Source organism: Monodon monoceros, unplaced genomic scaffold (genome assembly GCF_005190385.1).
Source record: "Monodon monoceros isolate NGI ecotype Baffin Bay Population unplaced genomic scaffold, NGI_Narwhal_1 Super_Scaffold_2, whole genome shotgun sequence".
NCBI classification, from domain to species: Eukaryota; Metazoa; Chordata; class Mammalia; order Artiodactyla; family Monodontidae; genus Monodon; species Monodon monoceros.
The window spans coordinates 89,389,276-89,408,976 of record NW_021703776.1 but is presented as its reverse complement, the minus strand read 5'-3'; the positions used below and the strand labels follow the sequence as shown (position 1 = coordinate 89,408,976).

At 43.5% G+C, this 19,701-nt stretch overlaps 1 protein-coding gene across 1 annotated transcript in view; it reads left to right on the top strand.

The window, feature by feature from the left end:
• DGKI (diacylglycerol kinase iota) overlaps positions 1 to 19,701 on the top strand; it is a 445,841-nt gene that overhangs the window by 166,416 nt on the left and 259,724 nt on the right. The window contains exon 3 of the mRNA XM_029234512.1: positions 4,482 to 4,577. Coding sequence (XP_029090345.1) covers positions 4,482 to 4,577 — 96 coding nt within the window. The remainder of the gene's footprint in view (positions 1 to 4,481; positions 4,578 to 19,701) is intronic.

The following is a 19,701-nucleotide window of genomic DNA, read 5'->3' as shown; positions in this document are numbered from 1 at the left end:
TGAGTAAACTGAGGTCTAGGGAAGCTAGAGAGACCCTAGGTCATAGAGCTAGTAGGTAGCAAGTCTGTCTGACTCCAAAGCTCATGATTACTCTTGAACTGGATAAGGATTTATCAGAAGTGTAAGAAGAAAACTACAACAGTTTATTTTTCTATTCATGTGTGAATGCCACCCAGCTGAATTCAGGAGTTCCCAAGATCATACCCACTTGCAGGTTCCGGAATCCCCAAGACCACACTCATGTTCAATAATTCATCAGAAGGACTCATAGAATTTACTGAAAGCTGCTGTACTCACATTTATGGCCCATTATAGTGAAAGGATACAGGCTCAAACCAGCCAAGGAAAGAGGTGCATGGTGCAAAGTCCAGGAAATTTCTACACAAGGAGCTTCCAGTTGTCCTCTCCCGGTGGATTTATGACAGAGATAACTTCTCCCAGCAACCATGGTGCAACTATACATATGGCATATTGCCAACCAAGGAAGCTCATCTGAAACTTGGTACCCAGAGTTTTAGTCGGCGCTTGGTCATGTAGACACAGTTAACCACCTGCATCGTTGACTTTAGCCCCTAGCCCCTCTGGAGGATGAGCTGATATACGCCTCACCATAAGTCACTGCTATTTTAGAATATTTGGCATGGCCCAAGGTCCCCATGTAAACAAAGATACTCTTATCAGGCAAGACCTTCCAGGCACTTAGAGAGATTACCTTCCTATAGTTGAGGGCAAAGGCCAGACCTCTCTTTGCGTAAGGTTACTTCCTTCTGATGCGTCAGACGAGACAGATGTACAGGAAAAGGATGAGGCATGGGGAAAATGCAGTCTAAGAAAAGGTATGTTTCATGTTTTCCTTGCATGACTTTTTTTCTTGCATGCCTCTGTTTCTTTCATGATTTTGAAAGACCGTCATGTCTCTTAGGCATCCATGTTTACTTCTCACAGTTTGTGACTCCAAACTTATGGACAGATTAAAAAAAAAATTATCCTTTCTACTCCTTGGAATTGCATATAACAAGAATGTGATTCATTCACTGCTTCTTAATCTCATCTTTTCAGTTCCCCAAATTTATTTATCACCTACTATTTGCCAGGTGCTAAGTTAAGTGCTGGACGTTTAATGTCCATATGAAGCTTAGAATCTAGCATAAGAGCGAAACATGAATCAAATAATCATGCCAATGAATGATGGGAGGGAAACATGGTTTTATGAGAGTAACTAACAAAATGACTTCGATTTTGGGGTCGGTGATGGCTTCTTTGAGAAAATAACACTTGATCTGGTAACCAAAAGGTAAATAGAAATTACCCACGTAAGTCAGAATGAAGAAGAATAGGAAGTTTGGATACAGTAAACAGAATATGTGGTCAACAGTCTTTGATGTGGGGACATTTGAGCAGAGATCTAAATGAAATGAGAAATGCACAGTGCAGGTGTCTCGTGTAAGCAATTTTTAGTCAAGGGAGCAGCAAATTCAATGGACCTGAGATGAGAGCTTCCTTAGTCTGCTTGGGAAATACGAGACCAGTGTAATGGCAGGTCAGCGACTGAGAGGGAGAGAGAGAGAAGATGAGGTAGCTGGGCAGGGAAACGAGATTGCCGAGAGACAGGAGAGGAAGTCAGAGAGGCTCCCAGGGACGAGGTAAGTGAGGACTTTGCACTCTTCCGAGTACATAGATAGCCATTGAAGAGTTATGAGCAGATGAGCGATTTAATTAGGTTTACTTTTTCTGTTGTTGTTTGGCTGCATTGGGTCTTCGTTGCTGCGCGCGGGCTTTCTCTAGTTGTGGCGAGCGGGGGCTGCTCTTCGTTGCGGTGCGCCGGCTTCTCATTGCGGTGGCTTCTCTTGTTGCGGGGCCTGGGCTCTAGGCGCGTGGGCTTCAGTAGCTGCGGCACATGGGCTCAGTAGTTGTGGCTCGTGGTCTCCAGAGCCCAGACGCAGTAGTTGTGGTGCACGGGCTTAGTTGCTCCACGGCATGTGGGATCTTCCTGGATCAGAGATGGAACCCGTGTCCCCTGCACTGGCAGGTGGATTCTTAACCACGGCGCCACCAGGGAAGTCCCTGATTAGATTTACATTTTAAGGTAATTATTTTGGTTGCTCTGTGGAGAACAGACCATGGGGAGACAAGAGTAGAGCAGAGACACCAGTTAGGGGGCTATTGGGAATATTCCAAGCCAGAGATGATGGAGGATTGGGTGGTGACAGTAGATGTGGTGAGAATTAATTGGGTTTCATACACATTTTGAAACTAGAGTCAGTAATATTATTTCTTGAACCCAATTCCATCAGTCTTTCTTCCTTCTCATCCTGCTCTTGGTACTTTTGTCAAGGTCATCAGTGACTTCACATGTTCACATGGTGAAATCCAATGGCCAGTTCTTCAGCTTTTGACACAGACCTTCTAGGTGCACTTTCTTCCTGGAAACGTTATACTCTTTTTTGTTTTCCTTGTACCCCAGTGGCCACTCCGTCCCAGTCCCCTTTGCTGGATCTTTCCTATATCCCCAAACTTAAGTATTGGAATGTTCCACAGCTCAGTACTCAGAGCTTTCCATCCATATTCAGTCCTTAGGTTTTTGCATTCAGTTCTCATGGCTTTAGATGCCATCAATTAACAGTTGCCTCCCAAATTATTCATACAGTACATACCTCTTCTTTGAACTTCAGACTCATAAAAATTGCCCTCTCAACATCTCCACTTGAAGGTCTAATAAGCATCTCAGAATTTTACATCCTCAACACTGAACTCATTGCACTGATCGTTTCATAATGTATAAAACTATAGAATCACTGTGTTGTACACCTGAAACTAATATATTGAATGTTAATTATAACTCAGTGGAAAATAAAATAAAACAAAAACCTGAACTCGGCTTACTCCCTAAATCTGCTCTTACTGTAATCTTCTCCCTGAATTTCAGTAAGTGGTGTTTCCATTCTTACAGCTGCAGATGTTTGCTAAGAACTTCAGACTAGTTAAAGCACACTTTCTGGGGATGGGCTGGTAGCCAGGTGTTCTTCAAAACCCATCAGGTCATTGTAATGAGCAATTACATTTGAGAACGAGTGTGCTCGAGCCACTGTGGCAGGAAGCCCCCACCTTTTTCTTTCCCTCTTCTCTTACTGATGTCGGGCTTTCTAATCAGATCCCCACTCAGGAGTGAGGTTAGCTCACGCTAGCACTCCTGCCGTGCCTGAATCCTTGTCAGCAAGCTTCTGAGTGCTCGTAGAGGGTCTCCAGTGTGCAGGGGCAATCGGCTTGGCCCAGCGTGGATGAAGCCCGCCAGCCCAGTGAGTTACTGATGTCTTGCAAGTCTCTGACTCCCTGGGCTTACTTGCTCCTACCCACCTTACTTGGCCTACTGGGACTTAATTTTGGGCCTGCCTAGATTGGTATTATCAAGGATTTTTGACCTTCTCCCCACTGCAACATTTTATACTTCACTTTTTAAAAGAGTTGGTGGGATTTTTGCTGTAGTACGTTTCTGTAGTATTTGCTGCTATAATTATGTGTTTAGTTTCCATGTTCTCTGGTAGATTTCACTGCACACTAACCCAGTGCCTGGCACCAGGTGTGTGGAATGTTTATTGAATGAATTAGAGAATAAAAGAATGAAAAGAGATTTAATTCTATAAATGGTTATAAGTTAAATCTGGATGATAAGTTCCCAGTAGTAGAATATTTTAGTTTGTGGAGCTGGATTTCTTTAGGATACCTGGCAAAGAAATGCCTTTTAATGAACTAATTTATTTTTTATCTTGTTCTCATCCATCATGATCTGAAGACTTTTAGGGTTCCAAACCTACAGCTATTCTCTGTTTGCCACTGGAGGTATGTGGATATTTTTAGAAGTAGGGAAATCATTCAATTTGAAGAATTTAGAATTGGACGAAGGCCCTATTGAGCTGGTAAAATGTTTGAATTAGTAATTTATTATGCTTTGACTACACAGCGACTTAAAACTAAGTTATAAGAAGCTCCTGGTTTAGAAGTATAATTTATCCATTACTGATATAAATGTATTTTCAAGCAGCCTTTAAAGTACTTTAATACTGCTCTCCTCCTTAGCTAATTTGCTAAGGAGAGTCGACTTTTAATAGAATTTTGGCCTCAATTGTCATGAACTCTGCAGTGGGCCTGGATGAATAAGGCCTTAGATTGAATACCTTGAGGGTTTTTTGCCCCTCATTTGTTACATATTTCAAAGATGACCACATCCATGGGTAAACGCATCTTTGGACTTAACATATTAATTAATTATTGCTCACAGTTTTTCCAAATACCTTTTTCCGTTTCTAGAATTTTGGTAGGACCAATTTCAGCAGTATTTTCAGGGTTAAAATGAGAAGCGTTTAGACAATTTGGGTTCACTAACTTTCTTGCATCTAAACTCTAAATTTGAGATCTGCCCCCCTCCACCCCGTCCCTTTATGCCTGAAAAGAAAACTGAAGTCAGGTGGGTCTTTTCCTTCCAGGAAAATGCCGTGAATGGAGAGCACCTGTGGCTGGAGACCAACGTCTCGGGAGACCTGTGCTACCTGGGGGAGGAGAACTGCCAAGTCAGATTTGCAGTGAGTGTGCGCCCGGGACCCCTGTGCTCTGGCCTTCCTGGGGGGAGCCTTGCGGGTAGTTGAGTCTGAAGGCAGCGGGGATCACCGCGCCTGAATTTCCAAGGAAAGCTTTGAAAGAGCCTGTCCCTGTGAGGCAGTTGACAGCTTATCAAGTTAGCATGGCTTTTAAGGGGTCAGTTGAATGGTGTTAGGTTTTTTCTTGATTCTGCAGGTCGAACCTTGGGATAATGTGCTACTTTGTGATGATAACCAGTGTTGGTTTTTGTTAGTGTGTTTGGGGGTGGGGGAGAGGTGAGTGTGCATGACGGCGATGCTTGCACACGGAGCCGTGTCCTGTGGGGAGAGACCTGTGGGTGGAGGAAGGGTCTCTGTGGGAGAAGGCTCTCCTTCGTAGGGGAGCGTGTGTGGTGGACGACATTACTGGTGGGTGAAGGTAGAGATGGGTGCAAACACCGGTCTGGTGGTGGGTGTAGGCTCACAAATAATTCAGACTAGGCTCCAGATGAGAAAATTCTAGAAACTATATAAGTGATCAACAGTCAACTCCATCAGAGCATAGCTTTCTAAAATTTGCTTTGTCCGTATTTGGAACAATGTTTAAATGTTAAATCTTCTTTGTGTTCCATGAAAACAGCATGGTTGCCAGGCTGTAAGTTGGGAGGAACTAAATTTTAGTATTGAGAAAGTGAACTTAAAATTTTTGTGTAGTTAAAAATTATGGTTCAAAAAGAGAGTAATGGGGGCTTCTCTGGTGGTGCAGTGGTTGAGAGTCCTCCTGCTGATGTAGGGGACACGGGTTCGTGCCCCGGTCCGGGAAGATCCCACATGCCGCGGAGCGGCTGGGCCCGTGAGCCATGGCCGCTGGACCTGCGCGTCCGGAGCCTGTGCTCTGCAACGGGAGAGGCCACGACAGTGAGAGGCCCGCGTACCGCAAAAAAACACAAAATAATAATAATAAAATAAAAAAGAGGGTAATGGGAAACTAACAATAGTAAAGAAGAAAGAAAAGTTGTATTCTTTCTTATTTTGGGGAAATGGGCATCATAATTGACCTAATAATTTTTTTCTTTTTTGTTATGTTTGTTTATAACGTGAAAGAGGATTTGGGGCAAAATGTAGAACCTAGGAATTGCGAATGAATATGTTTCTATGAATAACAAATAAGGAAGAAACTGAGTTTCTGCCAATGTCTATAGAAGAATAGCCCCAAGGGACTTTTATTAGGCTGCCTGGAATCACAAAGCTGGGGAGCCAAGATTTTTTAAAATTGCATTAGGTGTTTTGATGCCTCGTTTATAGGTCTTGTTTGGAAAACTTTATTAGAGTTTGGAGGACCAGGGTTTGTTTGAGTGAGGGTGGGAATAGTTAAATGTCAGTTAAAGACTCAGTTGTACAGGCTCTCAATTTAAAGTCAGGAAACTTGGATTTGAATCTCAGTGTTATCACTATGTGACATTGAGAACTCCTGACCTTTGGTTGTTGGCCACCTTCAAGGTAGAAAAATGAAGGAGGATTAAATTAATTTTGCTTCTGATTCAGATCTGTACTTCATTGTTTGCATTTCTTTTAATCTGGTTGTAAATTCAGTTGATTTAAATATCATTTCAACTTTATGCATATGTATTTTCGATTAAAGTATAATTCCATGAAATTTGATTAAATTAACCAAAACCAAGAGAAGCTCAGCTGTTTAGACTAAAATGCTATAAATGATGAATTAACATTTGGATCTTAGTTAATTGTGTAAACACTGGTCTTGATAATATAAAATGGAAAAAATGAAAGCCAATCCTTCTTGTGTACATACTTTTGAACTATTATCTACTGATGCTGCTGTCAACTGATGGACTGTAATTTGTTATGGAGTTCTACCTTATTTCCAGATTACTCTCTTTGATCCTTTTCTGACGCTCTTTTAGAGTCAGCCACACGTTACCTCTCTTGGCAAAAATCTGAACAGGCACCTACATCCGCCTTAAACCTCGTATCAGTAAATAGCACTGCTACCCACTAATTGATTCTAACTCGGTCACTATTACCTCTATGCCAGGAAAAGTAACAAAGAAAGGAAATATTAGGGAGATGTAAGGAGGTAATAGAATTACAAAAATTTCTAGTGTTCTTTTGAATCTTCCTCATAATTTCATCCCAAATACTTGGCTTTCTTAACTCACTTTACAAAGTGTCTGGAGGATGAAGGTCTCTCCTCCAAAAAACATGGATTAAATGAAGGCATAAAGTGCTGAGGAAGCTGAAGACCTAACTGTGTTTCCTCATTATACGTTCCTGAAGGCTCAGTTTCTTCACCTGTGAAGTGGGAGGAATGTTGTTTTGAGGGTTAGATGAGATAATGCATTGAAAGGACTTACTTGCCACAGCCATGGGCATAATGAATTAAAAGGGGACAGGGGGGACCCAGAAAGGACAAGAGCAGACAATTCACAAAAGAACTACCGCTGGCCAATATATGTATGAAAAATATAAACAAAGGCACTCGAATTAAAACAGCTATGAGGAGTCAACGTCGTGTGCCTGTTAAAGATTTACAAAATGGTGATACCTGCTGGCTAGTTTAGACCAAAATTCGTATTCTCATTGTCAGCTGGTGGGAGTGTAAGCTGATATACTTCACAAAATCATCAGTATGTAGTAAAAGCGTTAGAAATCTAGCTCACTCTCTCCACTTCATTCTGGCATCACGTTTTGGGAAGGACACTGGCAAAGGGAAGACCCAGGAGAGTGTGCTTAACTTGGTTCAGGGTGGGGAACTTTGTAGTAGGAGGAAGAGTGAAATAACCGGGGTTGCAAAAGAGTATTAATGAGAGAAAGGAGAGAGAACTGACATCTTCCAGCATTAGAAGAGCTGCCAAGAAGAAAAGGAAAGTATGTTTTTTTAATTTAATTTTTTATTTTATATTGGAGTATAGTTCATCTACAATGTTGTGTTAGTTTCAGGTGTACAGCAAAGTGGTTCATTTATACATACATATGTATCTATTCTTTTTTGGATTCTTTTCCCATATAGGTTATTACAGAATATTGAGTAGAGTTCCCTGTGCTATACAGTAGGTCCTTGTTGATTATCTATTTTGTATATAGTAGTGTGTGTATGTTAATCCAAAACTCCTAATTTATCCCTCCTTGCCAGGTTTCCCCTTTGGTGCCCATAAGTTTGTTTTCAAAGTCTGTAAATCTATTTCTGTTTTGTAAATAAGTTCATTTGTATCATTTTCTTTCTAGATCCCACATATAAGTGATATCATATGATATTTGTCTTTGTCTGACTTACTTCACTTAGTATGATAATCTCTAGATCCATCCATGTTGCTGCAAATGGCATTATTTCATTCTTTTTTATGGCTGAGTAATATTCCATTGCATGTATATGTGTGTGTGTGTATGTATGTATATATATGTACCACATCTACTTGATCCATTTGTCTGTCGATGGACATTTAGGTGGCTTCCATGTCTTGGCTATTGTAAATAGTGCTGCCATGAACACTGGAAAGAAAAGGGAGGTGTCTTGCTCTCCCCTGTTAGGAAGGTAGAAGTAGGTTCTAGATAGAGAATCCACTGACTCTAACAGTCGATCTTACACTTTGGTATAATAGATGTCACCTGGAAAACCTGTTAACAAGGTAGATTACCTTTTAAATCCTTGCTCCAAATGCTGATTCAGTAGGTCTGGAGTTAGATTTGGGAACCTGTGATTTTTAACAATCGCCTCAAATAATCATGGTACATACAGATGGTCCACAAACTTAACTTTGACAAATACTGTATTATAAGGAAGAACTTTAACAATCAGAGCTTGGACAACGAACAGGGGAACAAGGTGCCTGGAGAGATGGGCTCAAAGGAAGTGTTTATGAATACGTTGGGTGGCCATCTTTCAAGGATGCTAAAGGGGGGTGCACCTCTGCTTTGGGTAAGAGGTTAGGCAAGGAGATCTCCAAGACAGCCTCCAGTTTAAATGTTTTATTTGCAGCTTTCTTAGTATTGAACACAGTTTCGTAAGAAAAAAAAATACCATGTGTAAATAGATTATATATTCTCATTTCTTTGAAGAATCACCTTTGAAGAAAGCCAGCCTGTTGGGTTTGGGACCAGATTACCATAACCAGGTGCTACCTGCTGGCTTCTAAACAAAATGCAGGCAGAGTGCTTGGAGGAGGAGTGACTCCATCACTGAAGAGGTGCCTTTCACTCCTTACTCTGTTTTAGCAAAGCAAATGTCACGGGTGGAAGTTAAGAGAAGGGAGAAGGGAGAAATCAGTGTGGGTTGAGTAGACAGAGGCGGCTTCGTGGAAATGGGGCTTGAAAGCAGTATTGAAAGATGGGTTAGATTTACGTAAGTAGAGTGGGGAAAGGAAACCTTTACAGGCAGGGAGAGGAACATGGGCAAACTCAGAGGCAGGAACAAGCTTTGTACGAGGGAGAAGGGAATCACGAGACAGGCATGAGCACACCAAAGGGCATGCGTTGGGTAAGAATGGAAATAAGGACGGATGGGGGTGTGTGTGTGTGTCTGTTTTCTCAACTGAGACTCAGAGCGCATGTTATAAATGTCTGTGCTTGTAAAGCATGACCATATTGTCTAAACCAAGACAGATTTGAGGGTGAAAATGGCTGCTGTGAAACCATCACAACGTATGGGGACAGTGCAATAGTCTATTTAAAACCAAAGCCATCCTGCAAATTCAGGACCGCCTGCTGGCAGACATGGATGGACATTTGGGGGCTGATATTGGAAGGCATTGCAAGGAAGGCAGTGACGACATAGAACGTGAAGACTGCTGTAGGAGAGTTTGCTCCAAAGTCTCAGGGCTGAACCAGATGACCTTTACAGTTCTTCCTCTTTTATATTCTCCAGTGAGAACATTTAATACTGCAGAATGTCTGTGAGTAGATATTTAATGGGATTAAAGGTGTTCCCAAATCAGTGGCAGTCCCCAAGTTAGTAGCTGTTTCTTTTTCTGGTCTGGAGAGAAGAAAGGGATGCAAAAGTCATGAAATTGGAGTAGAAGGATCACTGTTTTCCATCATGATTATGGGGGGGGGGAACTGACATAAAATTCCAGCTAGGACCACTTTTGTTTCGTGATACTTATTTTGATGGACATGTCTTCATTCATTTATTCTACAAGTGTTTACGGGCTGGGTACCCAGTGCCAGAAACTTCAGACCGAGTTGAGAGTGACAGGTGACAGTTAATTGTAATTGACAACGTCACGGCTCATAGTGGCTACACTGCTCGTGCCTGTCTCGTGATTCCCTTCTCCCTCGTACAAAGCTTATTCCTGCCTCTGAGTTTGCCCATGTTCCTCTCCCTGCCTGTAAAGGTTTCCTTTCCCCACTCTACTTACGTAAATCTAACCCATCTTTCAATACTGCTTTCAGGCCCCATTTCCACGAAGCCGCCTCTGTCTACTCAACCCACACTGATTTCTCCCTTCTCTTAACTTCCACCCGTGACGTTTGCTTTGCTAAAATAGAGTAAGGAGTGAAAGGCACCTCTTCAGTGATGGAGTCACTCCAACATCACTCATCTGACAACATCACAGTGGGTACACTCTGTAGAAATCATTCTGGTGCGTGGCTGATGGGATATACAAAGATGTGAGCAAAATACGTATTTGTTCCCAAAGAAACTCATGCCTCCCCTGAGAATCCATTGAGTACATACCTTTGCACACCAATTTTTACACTTAAAAGACACTGCCTACGTCGCTATGTAAGGGTACAAACAACCATGGTCACACCTGCCCAGAGACATGTAGACACAGAAAGGCCACATGGGTAGCGGGAAGGAAGGGGACTCTGAGTGAGACAGACCTGAATTTGAAAACCTGTTGTTCCATCTAGTTACTGAGTGAATTTTGGGCGTATCATTTCACCTCTTTTTGCCCCCATTTCCTGATTTACTGTATTGTTATTAAGATTGACCTCAGTGATTCTTTTTTATTTATTTTTATTACAAAAAAATTTTTTTTAATTTTGACATCTTTAGACCTCAGTGATTCTTATTCCTGGAGGAGCATTGTAGTGTCTTCTGAAGCTTTACTTCAACTTTATTTTTTTAAATGGTTGGTTCCCAGCCTGGATCTACCACATCAGAATCTCTGGGGAGTGGGATCAGGCATGAATATGTTAAAAACAAGCAAACTCTACAGATGACATATGTGCTGTTACACATAGTGGGTAGGGAGCTACTGATCTACTTCACAGAGTGTCAGAACCAAATGAAGTGGCCTGGTCCCTGCATCTGGTGTATAGTGGCTGTTATGCCATAAATCGTGTACCCCCCAAGTATGCTGAGGTCCTAACCCCCTTGATCCCAGAACGTGACCTTATTTGAAAATTGGGTTGTTGCAGATGTAATGAGTTAAGATGAGGTCATACTGCAGTAGGTGGGACCTCATGCACTCTGACAAGCGTCCTTATAAGAAGAGGAGAGGACACACAATGGTAGACAGGGAAGAAGGCCATGTAATGATGGAGGCAGAGATTGGAGTGATACACCTGCAAGCCAAGGATCACGGGTTATTACCAGAAGCTAAGAGGGAGGCAGGGACAGATTCACCCTCAGAAGTGTGCCAACCCTATGCACACCATGACGACAGGCTTCTAGCCTCCAGGGCTATGAGAGAATTCACATTTCTGTTGCTTTACGCTACCCAGGCTGTGGTCCTTGGTTAGGGCAGCGCTGGGAAGCAAAGACAGAAGATATTCTGTTAAGGTGAGTTACTTTACCTGGCTACGCAGATGCCTGCACACGGCTCTTGGATGCACTCACACAGGTACATTTAAATCAGGCTTGATTGAGGATTTCAGTTGAGAGGTATGTGGCTTTCTGGATAAGTGAGCAGACAGACAGGTAGGTGCCAGAAGAGCTGAGAACTACGGGAATAGGGTAGGTAGAAAGGTGAGGGAGACCGCAGAGGTTGGGCAAGAGAAAAAAGGAGCTGTCAGGCTTCGGAATGCTGTTACCAGTTATATCTCCTCTGTACTTAAGTGCACTTCTGTCACCTTCTCTTTGTGGGTAGGCTAATGGGTACCGTTTCGCTTTTGTTATTGTTTTGTTTGTGTGTTTTACTTTACTCTTGTCCTTGTGGGTCACGTTTGGCAAAAATGGCCAAACCCGCCTGTAACACCTGACCTTAATTCTAAGGTGTCTTCCAGTACTGCTCAGCGCTTAACAAATATAGTTTTATTAAGTCAATGACTGAATTGCATTAGGGCGGTCAGGTGAGATGGGGAGGGGGGGAGTGGAGAGTGAGGGGCTACTCAGATCCAGCGACAAATAGGTCTGGATAGAAATCCTAGCTCTGCCCTGCTGCCCTGAGTCTCAGGTTGCTCTGTAAAATAGTGATGATTATATCTGCTCTTCAGAATTGGCAGGAGGATTAAAGTAGTTGACACATGTTAATATCCTCCCTCCTTCTCTCCTATCCCTGCTTATATTTCAATGTCATTAAGTTGAATGAGCTAATTGGTAGTTTGGTTGGACTTTGGTTTCAACAAGGCCTTCTGTTTGGGATGCCCCGACGCTGAGACTCTTACACTTTCCCTGTCATTTTGCTGCTGTGTGTAATGTGCATAGTCTCCCTAGGTCATGGGTGGGACCAGCTGAGTGTGACAAATCAAAGTAACTCATTCTGGAAAACATCTCACAGGCTGTGTCTTCTTCCTGATGGGTCAGAAGCCTCATCCTTGTAATCGGGCATCACGGCATCTGCTCGGAAGGATGCTGGCTACGTCCCTGGGTTTTGGAAGAAACTTGTAAGAAGAGTACAAGGGCAGTAGCTCTCTGCCCTATTTGAAGGAAACTTTCAGCTTTCCATTGTTTTAAAAGAGAAAAAAGATGGCGAACCTGGTGACAGCCCTGTCTGTTTCATCTCTAGAAGATGCGAGCACTGGCCAGTGGCCCATGAAGATGCTGATTTGTGGGCATCTGTGCACTGTGAGCAAGATGGGAGAGTCAGTCCCCAGCACAGGTGGCTGGGGACCTCTGACCGTCTGTGCATTCGGATCTGGTGGGTAGATACCCCAGAGCACCAACATCGGACGCAAGCCTCAGACTGCGCTGGGACCCCCCTCCCGCCCCCCCCCTCGCTGCCCCTGGTCTTCCAGCACGGCAGACTGGCGCTCCGCAGCTCCAGATGGTAGCCGGGCTCACAGAGGGAGCTGTGAGTGTGGCAGCAAAGCCCAGAAGCCTAAGCCAGCCTTCCAAGCTGTTTGGGTGCCAGCCGTGAAGATGCCATCTCCGCGGCGCTTCTAAGGCCGCTCTCTACCAGAGGCGCCTCCCACCACCAAGATATTGAGGAGCTCATGAATCCAGATGACTCGGGGAGAGCAGAGCCGTCAACAAAAATAGTTTTGAAAAAGCATCTGCTCAGACAGACTCTCTGCTCCTGACCCCCGAGCCAGTGGATGTGAGTGGAGGAAGGGGGTGGGGTGTTTCTGTGTGTGCAAGGGGTGTTGCCCATATGTGTCTGGCCAGATGGTCAGGAATGTCCATGAGATCGTCCAAGTGCACACACAGGACTGGGTCTAGCACGGGGCAGGCCCTCAGTTAGCCATTGTTATTATGACAGCTATCGTTATCATTGTAATTATTTGGCTTAGAGTGTTATCCGTATGCTTGAGAAGCTTGTAATACTGACCCTGCCCACTTTGTGCACTAGAGAGAGTGATAAGATACGGAGCCCAGGGAGCTGCAGGGCTCTGCCACTCTCTCCTAGGTGACCCGGCATCAGCAGTACCATTGTCTATTTGCACAGTCTGCTTTCAAAAAAATAAAATCGTGTTCTAGAGAGCACTGAAGTCCTGTAAAAGCAGTATGGAATATTCTTCCTTAAAAATGGCTTGTGATGGAATAAGTTTAGAAAACACTGAACACCTTTGATAATCTAACATGTATTCTGAGGCTCCAAGAGAGGCATTAGGGATGCAGGATTTGCTCTCTGTTTGCTTGGGGGGAAGGGATGATTGTTGAAAACCCATTATTTTCCCCACAGAACACCCGTTGTCATCTCGTGAGATCTCAGTATTCAGTGGGAAACTATTTATCCACGCAATGCAGTTTTCCTCTTGTCAGTGTTGGTCAGTAACAATGACCCTTTGGGGTGGTCATTGGGGCAATTTACTCCCACTTAAAGGAAACACAGGTCAGAGAGACTTAATCACTGCGGTGGGGCTTCTTCACTTTCCTGTCTCTTTATGCAGTTCTTTCGCCTTTGTTTTAAACTTTCATTAAGCTGTCTGTCTGTCTGTCTGTCTGTCTTATTTTATTTTTAGAGCCTGAGCCTCTGAGCATGGTTGTCATCTCTTCTGCAATGATACTTTTAGATTGAGGCTGCATTTGTGTGTTTGTATGTGGGTGTGTGCTTGTGTGGAGCGGGTCTCTTATTTAATATGGGTACGGTTCTGTCACTTAATAGAGATAGTTTGCATGTGATTCAGTGTAGGGTTTACATATTGCCTAGGCAATGCCCAGGTGTACAGAGGGGCTTTCCCTTCTTCCAGTGTCTCTCAGTGCCGGGCACCCAGAACAACAGATTCTAACCAACGTTCTTATCGCTCAGAGGCCCCAGTCTCAGCTGAAGCATTGTTTGCTTTAGCAGTTACCCAGAACTACTGCTGACCCCAAGGTTGATATTGTCTGTTTTTTAGGAGATTTTTCTTGTTGTTTTTCTTACCTCATATGCCAGGCAGATACAGATTGCAGAAGGTAATGTTTTAAAGACAGAAGGAAATGGCAAAGCCTGCTTTGCTGTCTTCATTCGAGGTGGTGTGTGGGCTTTGGAATCAAGTGACCCGGCTTTGAATCCAGGCTCTGGGATTTTCTAGTTGTGTGACGTCCATCTTTGTTTTAACCTCTTTAAGCCTCAGTTTCATATCTGTAAAATGTCGATAATACTAGCTGCTTACGTTTGTTGGAAACTTCAATGAGATAAAGCATATATAGCAATGAACCACGTGGCCAGTCGCAGGCACTCAATAAAAATTGGTTGCTCGGGTCATTCCTCTTGAGTAAAAGTGGTTCCAGAGGATGGTCAGAAACTGAAACCCAACAGGCAGTGCCAGGGTAGTAACTTTGGAGGGCCTTGTAATCATCCCCCTTTCTCTCACTGAATAAAAGAGAGGGTGAAACAACCAGCCCAGCTGTGCCCCTTCTCCATTCTCTCCATCTCTTCTAGCGCACATCACTTTCTAACCTTTAAAAAAAAATCACTTCCTTACTTGCCTGTCTGTGTCCCTCTCAGAACATAAACTCCATTTAGCTCGGGACTCTGCCGGTCTTGTGCTCTCCTGGGTCCTCAGTACTAAGAACACTGACTACATTGAGTAGTTACCCTGCCCTTTTCCACAGAATGAATGAATGAGTTCAGTGATGTGATTCTTGAAAGACGCACACACAGACACCTGTCACCAGATCAACCCTGCCACTTAAGTATCATTACACTTAGAATCCAGGGCGTTTGAATTTCTGCCTTATTTTTAAGGCTCTTCACAGGGAGATTCCACATTCACTACTACAGGCTATTGAGGGGTTATAAGTCCTGTTTAGCCTGTGTCGTGCCCTTCTTATTTGATTCTCATGGAGGATAGAGACTGCTGTTGACCATTCTTGGCACAGGTGGTCATGGTAGGGTTGTCATAAGTCCATCCCCTTGGGCCTGTCATGAGACTAGATCATCTAAAGCAGCCTTGTCGAACATCATGGTTACCTAGCTTTCTCAGTCCTGCTCCCCAAATCTGTCACTAGTAAAATGAGAGGAAAGTAGTAAGATGTAATAGAAGGAGATGGCTTTGAGTCAGAAAGACCTAGGTTCTACTCCTGGCCAGTCTGTCTTGGGCAAGTTGCTCAATCTCATAGGGTCTCAGCTCCTTATCTATAAAGCAGGTGAGTGGTACCCACTTTGCATGGCTGAAGTGAGCTGTGTCTCTAGAGCACATAATGTATATATTATACTGCTAGCCTCCTGGTAAATATTCTGTCTGTGGTAATGATATCCTCATTGAAAAATGGTACCAGTAGTTGTATGTATGTGGGTGAAAACCACACGGCCAATTGGAGATACAGCGTTGGGTGAGCTATGATTGAAATGGTGGTCTTCTTGGGCCAGATTGGCTGAAAGACTTTGACTTAATTGCGTCATCAACAGCTTGGGATGTTGGAAATGGCAGTAAAAGGATAGGTAATTTACCATGGTTTGATATGGCTTCTTAAGTAGACACAATCTTCCAGATTAAAGCAAATGTCTCTAAATCATTGCTTAGAGATCTTAAGCTGTGAACTTTAAAAAACCAACTTTATCTATTTCCACAAAGTAAACTCATAATGTGAACATATTAGGATTCATGCTGCAAGTAAGATGGCATAGACGGTGCTATCACACTAGCAATAAAAAGCAAACTTTGGTTGGTGTTTTCTAGTTTACGTTAAGCTTCAGATCTCTGCTATGCCCTTGATATACTACCTTGGAACTAGACAATTAAGACAATGTTGAGACATCATTTCCTGTCGTCTCTATTGTGACTTCTGTGATATGACCAGCCCATCCTCACTCGTACCTATCTGCTGGAAAATTGGGAGTACACATGTGTTCGTCGTGTGTGTAGGGCTCTAATTGTGTGAATATCTACTTATTAGTGCCTGTATACTTGTAATCATATTTATGTACATTTTTTGTACATATGGAAACACTTCAGTTAACCTACAGTCAGATACATGGCAGCTTTGATCTGAGATAACTTTGAAGAAACTATAAACATTGAACAGGGAGCATCCATAAAAGCAGCTGAAAAGAACCAAAGCAGGAAGATAGCACACGATAACGTTAAAGCTGTTGACCGGCCACGGTCAGAACCCGCTGACACCAAAGCTGAGAAGCACAGAGGAAACAAATGGGAAAAAAGAAATGAGGAAATAGGGCATGTGCTTGGGTAAAATGAGAACCAGCGGTGGGAAATAGAATTACGGATTTCTGAAGATTTCTTGAGGTTCATTAGTCTGAAATCCTTTATTAATGCATCGTGGCCATGCAGGAGCGGGCAGAAGGAATGCCTAACCGGGGCGGCAATCTTGGACCAGTCAATGAGGGGCACCCGCAGCTCCTCACATCCTGGCTCTGGAGGCAGCCGTGTGTTAGTATCCTTCCATTAAACTTGTACCAGCCGATACAGACTTAGCAGGCCATTCATCCTTTTCATAAGTAACAGCTGCAAGGTATACTTGGTTTATGTCTCAATAACTGTACCTGGATTTTATGTAGAGGTACAAAAGATAGTAGCTGTGTACATCAGTTACCCAATCAAGTTCCAAGAGGTAGACATCTCCTGAGAGTCCTGTGGTAGTTTTCTATTGAAGCCCATTAGAGAAGCCTTGTACCTATCGCTTTCTTCTCATTTAAAAAATGTACTATCTTCTCATTTAAAAAATGTACTATCTTCTCATTTAAAAATGTACTATCTTCTCATTTAAAAAATGTACTAAAGTCACTGATATAAGCCACTTTTGATTCGCTCTTAAAGAGAATGATTTGGTACGAATCTCAGTGTAAGGGTAAACTACTGAGATACAGGCATGCACCTTTTTTCCCCTCTTAAAATGAACCCGTGCCATTCTGACCACCACTTCTTCCAACCCTGATCCAGTGGTCAAAACACAGTGAGGTGTCATCCTTTATAACCAGCCATCAACTTAGCTTTGAACTAACACGATAGCTACTAATTTGGTTCTTACTGAATTGTTTCTCCCGTGAGCCCTGATTGGCGAGGTTCCCACGTGTTGTTCTGGTTCTCATATTCAGCTCACAAAGTCCTTTCCCTTCCCGTAGCTTTCTGCTCTAGGATTTTGCTTTTTGTTCTCTTCAAATGAAAAATATAAAATGTACTGGCTGTCGGGGAAATAGAAAGCTTTTATTCGTGTCCAAACAATGACGAACAGTGGCACTTTTCTCCTCCTCTCTGTGTCTCTAGGGAAGTTGTGGAGTAGACCCTTCTGTGCCTTAGCTCCGGAGGACCCTGCCTACCCCAGATACATGGGCACATCTGTGGTTCCTCAGGGGAGGTGTCTCTGGAAGCATAAACACTTCATATGCAAAGTGCTTCAGATAATGCGTTCCTTAGAACAGAGCAAACTAAGCTGTTTGAAGAGCAGGTTAAGTGGGTTTTATTGCAGTACTTCGGAGACAGTCCCGAGAGAGCGGTAGGTGTGGCCAGCTGGTGTACACGCAACCAGCGAGCTGACCGCGGAGTAGGAGGGAAGCCGTGCTTGGCTGTAGCAGTTATTCTCCTGAAAGACATGAGGCCCAGGTGTGAGAAGTCTGCGTTCACCTTTCCGGAGGCCTGCGTATGATGGAAAGAGGGCCGTGCTCTGTCCGTGCATCACTCTTGCTTCTCTGCCTTAGCCCTCTGTTCCATTCTCATCACTCCAGTTCAGGCGCTCATTGCCTAATATGTGCATTTCCACTGTGAACTCTCATTACTTAATATCTTTTTTTAAAATTGAAGTATAGTTGGTTTACAATGTCGTGTTAGTGTCAGGTACACAGCAAAGTGATTCAGTTATATATATATATATTCTTTTTCAGTCTTTTCCATTACAGGTTATTATAAGATATTGAATATTGTTCCCTGTGCTATACAGTAGGCTCTTGTTGTTCATTACTTAATCCCTGTGTGACCTGGCCTGCCATCGTGGTCTGGCCTCATCTCCGCCTAGATCACTCCACTCCAGTGACCCTGGCTCCTGGTCACTCTGCAAACATCCCACAGTCCTCACGTGAGGCCTCTGGGCTGTGCACTTGCTGTTCCCTTTGCCCGAAGTGCTTTCCCCCCAGATAACTACGTGGCCAACTCCCTCACTTCCTCCTGGTGTTTCTTCTTTTTTTTTTTTAAAGTATTGCTTTGTAGCTCAGTTTTTGTCTTTTTTTTTTAAATTTATTTTCCTGGCCATGCCATGCAGCATGCGGGATCTTAGTTCCCCAACCAGGGAACGAACCTGCACCCCTGCACTGGAAGCGTGGAGTCTTAACCACTGGACCGCCAGGGAAGTGCCCCTCCTGGTGTTTCTTAAAATGTATCTTCTCAGTGAGAGCTTTCCTGGCCAACCTGTCCCAACTTCAGCTCTCCGCTGCCCCTGATACCCCCCAGCCCCCGTTCTCGCTTTAATTGTTCTCTTTAGCACTTATTTCTATCAGCGTATTATGTATCACACTTACCTATCTTGTTTATTGTCTGTCTCTCCCAGGAGAATGTAAGCTCCATGAGATAAAAACAAAATTTTTTTCAATGTTTTATTCACTACTGTATCCCCAGTGCCTGGGACAGTGAACGGCACTTAGTAGGTGCTCAGTATTTATTGGTTGACCTAATTAATATATCAATCATCTCATTTCCTTTTGTCTTCCTCCTCCTGCTTTCAGACAGTGCTGCATCCTGCCACCAGATTGAATTATTATTTTTGGCCACATGAGTCTCAAAAATTATTAGTGCCCCATTGCCTATTAGGTTCAAATTTGTATTTCTCACTCGAGATTTAAGGGCTTTAGCAATCTTTTCCCAATCCACCTTTCTAGCCTAACCTGCATCGCCCAGCTGGGACTTCTCTTTGGGAAGGCTGGCTTGCGTGCTGGCCCCAATCCTTTGCAGCCCCACAACTTGCTACCCAAGTAGATATTCCAGTCTTACTAGCCTACAGACATAGGTGGGATCACATGAGCATCAGTAATGCAGACTTCCTGTTCTTAACTCCACCCATTTATGTAAGACCTCAGCCTTTTGCAAGATAGCCTTCCCATCCGATGTCTCTGGAATTCCCCCAAAGACATCACATTTGTGGTCACAAAAATTGTTCAGCTTTTTTTGTGAAGCCTCTACCCCGTTTTCCCTCTAGTATTTATGAAGGTCTTCTGTCCATCAAACACCTATAGAATGCCTCTTTCTCTCTTCTTTTGGGATTGCCTATCCTGAAAATGCCTGTGTCCTGGGGGGGGGGGGTTTTGTCTCAATTCCAAAGCCACCAGTTTTCCAGACTGGGGTTGGGCTGGGGGCTTACACTGAGGAGAAAGCCCTAGTCTGCAAGCCCTTTCACCTCTCCTCCCTCCCTCCC